The sequence below is a fragment of the Diplotaxodon limnothrissa genome, linkage group LG4 (assembly GCF_057381915.1).
Source record: "Diplotaxodon limnothrissa isolate DT_005_m linkage group LG4, D_limnothrissa_male_GT1.1, whole genome shotgun sequence".
Taxonomy (NCBI): domain Eukaryota; kingdom Metazoa; phylum Chordata; class Actinopteri; order Cichliformes; family Cichlidae; genus Diplotaxodon; species Diplotaxodon limnothrissa.
The window spans coordinates 10,062,045-10,066,463 of NC_140599.1; the positions used below are offsets into that span (position 1 = coordinate 10,062,045).

At 41.0% G+C, this 4,419-nt stretch overlaps 1 protein-coding gene across 1 annotated transcript; it reads right to left on the reverse strand.

The window, feature by feature from the left end:
- Window positions 1-706: 706 nt before the first annotated feature.
- nol12 (nucleolar protein 12) lies at window positions 707-3,643 on the reverse strand. Its single transcript, XM_085352119.1, has 6 exons — window positions 3,518-3,643; window positions 2,969-3,074; window positions 2,815-2,863; window positions 2,572-2,717; window positions 2,358-2,455; window positions 707-915 (listed from the first exon to the last, which is right to left on the reverse strand). Exons 1-6 carry the CDS (start codon window positions 3,619-3,621, stop codon window positions 720-722), a joined length of 699 nt encoding a protein of 232 aa, XP_085208245.1. The 5' UTR covers window positions 3,622-3,643; the 3' UTR covers window positions 707-719.
- Between the last annotated feature and the right edge of the window lie 776 nt (window positions 3,644-4,419).

The window sequence follows — 4,419 nt, forward strand, 5'->3', positions numbered from 1 at the left end:
ACACGGCTGAGACCCTGAAGCGCACACAAACCCCAGGACCAAGATGGAGCCAGTGGCTTATTGGTTCTCCTATTGAGCAGCTGTATTAAATATCATGGGCTTTAGAAAGCGAAATGAAACGCTCATGCTAGCGACAGCTGGCACACGCTGGCTCAGGTTAACGTAAATAAATAAACACCGGCGAGGTGGGGGTGTTTAACATATATTAAAGCCGCTGGCTGTTTATCGTTCTACATGAAACTGCTTGGTTCTCCTTTAGATCACACAAACACAGGTGATACTCAGCTAGGAGGAAATACAGAGCTAAGGGTTGGTTTCCTGATGTTCTCCAGAGGATGTTGACAACAGCATCAGGTTTCCTATTAAACAATAGAGCACAGTGGGACAAAATTCCTCACAGGGCACGCTGACATAATGTGACATATGACCGCAACATGAGATCATCAGAAATTATTCAAATTTACTTTAATCAAATTTGAGGTAAATACAGCACACTCAGTACACAATTAACAAATAATGGGAAGAAACAAAAAAAGTTGGAAAATGTACAAAACTGAGCACAAGATTTCACAGGGCAGGTAACTCCAACATCATCTTTATGCATACACGTATTCTGTTCGACGCGTGAGCATAAACACAACCAAGTCCAGTTTGTTGAGCTGGCCTAACAAGAGCAGAAGTCCATTGTCAGGAGTTTCTTCCTCCCTTCATGCACTCCTTCAGTCCTGATGATGCACTTTCTTCCCGGTCTGTCTACGTCTCTGACGCTTGCTGGTCCTGCCGCCTTTGTTTCTACCCTCTGTGACACCAGGTCTCTTCTCTGTCAGACGCCCCCGTCCGCCTTGGCCTTCCTGCTTCCCTTTCCTCTTCCGCTTGCTGGTGTAAGTGCTGAGCTGCGTTGTAAGGGAGCGGATCCTGGAGTGATGAAAGAGCGAGAGAGAAAAATAAATAAACCAATCAGCTGGAGTTAGAGGGGCCAGGTAAGGTAGCTGTGTGTACTCTGGAGGTAGAGGAATGCAATTAGGGATGGGTATCGAAAACCGGTTCTTGTTGAGAACCGGTTCCCACTGTTTCAATTCCTTGGAATTGTTTGCCATTTTTGCAAACGATTCCCTTATCGATTCCAGTCGCCCCGAATGACGTCACCACGTTGCGGAGCGTCATTTACCTGGCAGGAAACACGGCGCCTTAGCGGCTCAAACGCTCAAAAGTTTGATTATACTTTACGAGAACAGATGACAACAGGGCAACTTGCAATACTTGCAAAGTAGATATTTCATTTAAGGGAGGAAACACTACGAATATGCAAAAGCATTTGCTCACAAAACACGCGATGACCTTAAATGAATGTCGTGTTTTTAATTCCGCTCCGGACTCGTGAATCTCAACCCAGCAGCAGCGGTGACGTTTGCACGTCCTCTCCCGTTAATGCGGCAGGTAAATAATCAACTAACAGTGCATATTATGTTAGCGCGATCTGCCTTATTACAAAACCTGCCATTACTGTGCATTTAGGTGACCATGATGAGAGAGACAGAGTCTGGCTGGCTCAGATGCTGGCAGTTCTCGCTGCAGTCTACTGGTAGCGTCTCCTTTCAGGCCAGAATAGACGAATGTCACTGAGCAGTGACTGAGTTTGTGGTCAAAGGCTTGAACCCATTTGCCACAGCAGATGTCCCCGATTTTCAGTAAGTGAATGTGTTTAATTGTAGGCAGGGACATTACTGGATATTCTTGTGTAATTGCTACTGAATAATTTATGTTATACTTTGTTATTGCTACAGATGAATATTTATTTTATTATTTTACATTTACAATTTTTTTTCCTGGGGACCCTGTGACACCCCATTGAAGAGCCGTAGGCTGGATCTCTTAAGATCTCACTGTTGGGTTTGTAAGGCCATGTTACTCCTAAATTTCTATCTTGTTCAAAGAGAAGATATAAAACAAAGTTCTAAGCAAATCGACCTCAGTGTTCTCCTTTTTTTTAAAAAAAGAATCGAATCGTTAAACAGAATCGAAAATGGAATCGGACTCGTGAAAATCTTATCAATACCCATCCCTAAATGCAATGCAGCATAGTATTAAGATATTTCACGTGTAGATATTGTATTGATACAGGGACACCAAATATCAATGTTTTATTAAATACATTATACTCTGAGAATACTGCAAACAGAACAACTCATCTCATCCACCAGCATCATCCTGACATGACATTAGCTGAGCAAATGAAATCAGCTCAAACGAAAAACCGTCCAACACTGGACACAAAGTCCAACGTTTTAATCTTAAAAGCAGGACACAACTGATCACAAGCTGCTCTCAATTAGAGATGTGATTAACAAACTGCTTACTTTTTGTTAAGTATTGGATTCCCAGCTTTTTTTGGCATTCCAACCATTTTCTCTTCCTCTTTCTCCCCCTCCACCTCATCGTCACGCTCCTCATTAGCCTTCAAAACAAGCATACTCAGTGTTAATGCAGTATTATTACCTTCAGTGTTATCTTCAAACTTAGAAGAACATACACATATAGCCTATTCAGATGATTACAGACCTTAATATTTACCTGGTTTGCTGCAGCTTTGAGAAGGCGAGCTCCTGTGAGGTCAAGATCACTGATGGTTGTCACGGTTACTGTGTGGTTGGGATGATCGTACTGCATAGACTCTGTTGTGCTGGTTATTGCATCTTCCAGATCATCTTCGCCTTCCTCTGCAATACAGGATCACATAAAGGGCAATGAAGCTACATGCACAGATTATGAGACATCAGTAAAATAACCAGAGCGCAAGTTTTCCTGTAAACTCACCGAGAGCTTCTGTCCTCTCCTTCAGCATCTTTATGTATTCCTTGTGTCTCTGTAAGGAGACAAACACATTTAATACATTGCCTATTTTCTCAACATGCTCAGGCGTTTAGCAAAAACAGGCTTTAAATCAGGGCTCTTTTCCATGAGGACTCACGTCTTCTCTGACTCTTATCTGCTCTTCCTTGATTTTCTTTCGAATTTCTTCTACTGCCGCTTTCCTCCTCTCCACCTTACGCTTGTGAAAGCCGGTAAGATATTCCCTGAGAGAGAAGCAGATTAAAGTCCAAAACCAAGATTTATTAAGCCAGACTTAGAAAGGTGTACTTTATTAAGGAGAACCTTTATAACTCAAACTGGAAGACTGGCTACAGTTAATTTATGAGGTTTACATTACCTAACAAAAAACTTTAGTCAAATAATAACATTTCTAGAAATTAACAATATTTATAAATGCAGGTATATGATAGTTTGAACACCATACACCATCAGCATTTTTAAATATGACGAGGAGAGTGGGAAGATGGGAAAGCCTCCACTTATTTGGTTAAAATCTTACACAAATTACACACATTTATTTCCAACAAGCTTCCCAAATAAAAACATTTACTAAAAGCTGGTACTAGTCCATGCTAATCAGCGCTAGTGCTATGATGCTAGCTAACATGTTGAAACAGTGTTTTCAGCGACGCGCTTTCAAACTCACTGTCTGTTTTTCTCGTCAAACGTTACGATGCATTTGTTCTCCCTCTTCTTCGATCCTGGCTTGAACTTAGCCTTTTTGGAGCCTTTGTTTTTAAAGTTTTTCATGTTGTGCACGTGAGTTCGCTAAGTTACTATACCGCACGTCTGTTATTTTTGTCCGGGGGGGAACACATACCACATGACCTCTACAGTTCCAACAGTTTGATAGCGGCGTTTTAGTTTTAGTTTTTTTTTTTTTTTTTTTAAATTACATACACACTTGAAATAAAATAAAATAAAATTAGCGTGGTGGCTAGAACTGTTGCTTCACAGCAAAAAGGTCCTGAATTTGCGTGTTCTCCCCGTGTCTTTCTGTGTCGTTTCCGGGTACTCTGCCACAGTTTGAAGACATGCAGTTAGTGGGGTTAGGTTAGGAGGCGATTCTAAATTGGTTGTGGGTATAAATGTGAGTTTCATATTTAAAAATGAACTGAACTGTTTCGATCTGTCCAAGTTGTACCCCACCTTTCGCCCTATAACGATAGATGGGATAACCTCCAGCCCCCCACGACCCTGAATTAGATACACGGAAGAAAATTAATGGATGGAATCAATCCATCAATCAATAAACATGTCAACAAACATTGCTTACCGGTTATATCAGTACAGTGGGAAATAATATTTGACGTATTAACTATAAACACATCACAGAAGATGTACAGATGTAATTCTGGCCCCAGAAGTGTTTTTTGGTCTTGATCTGAAATATTCTTGTCATATCCGTGGATTAAAATAATCACCAGTGTGTATTTTGTTTAATAAGAGAAAGACGAGATTTTCTTTCTTTTGATCGATTTTATTTTCAGGGAAAATCCTCGTTATGAGAAGAGATGGGTGGACTCCAAAGCAAACCCGAAACTGCAC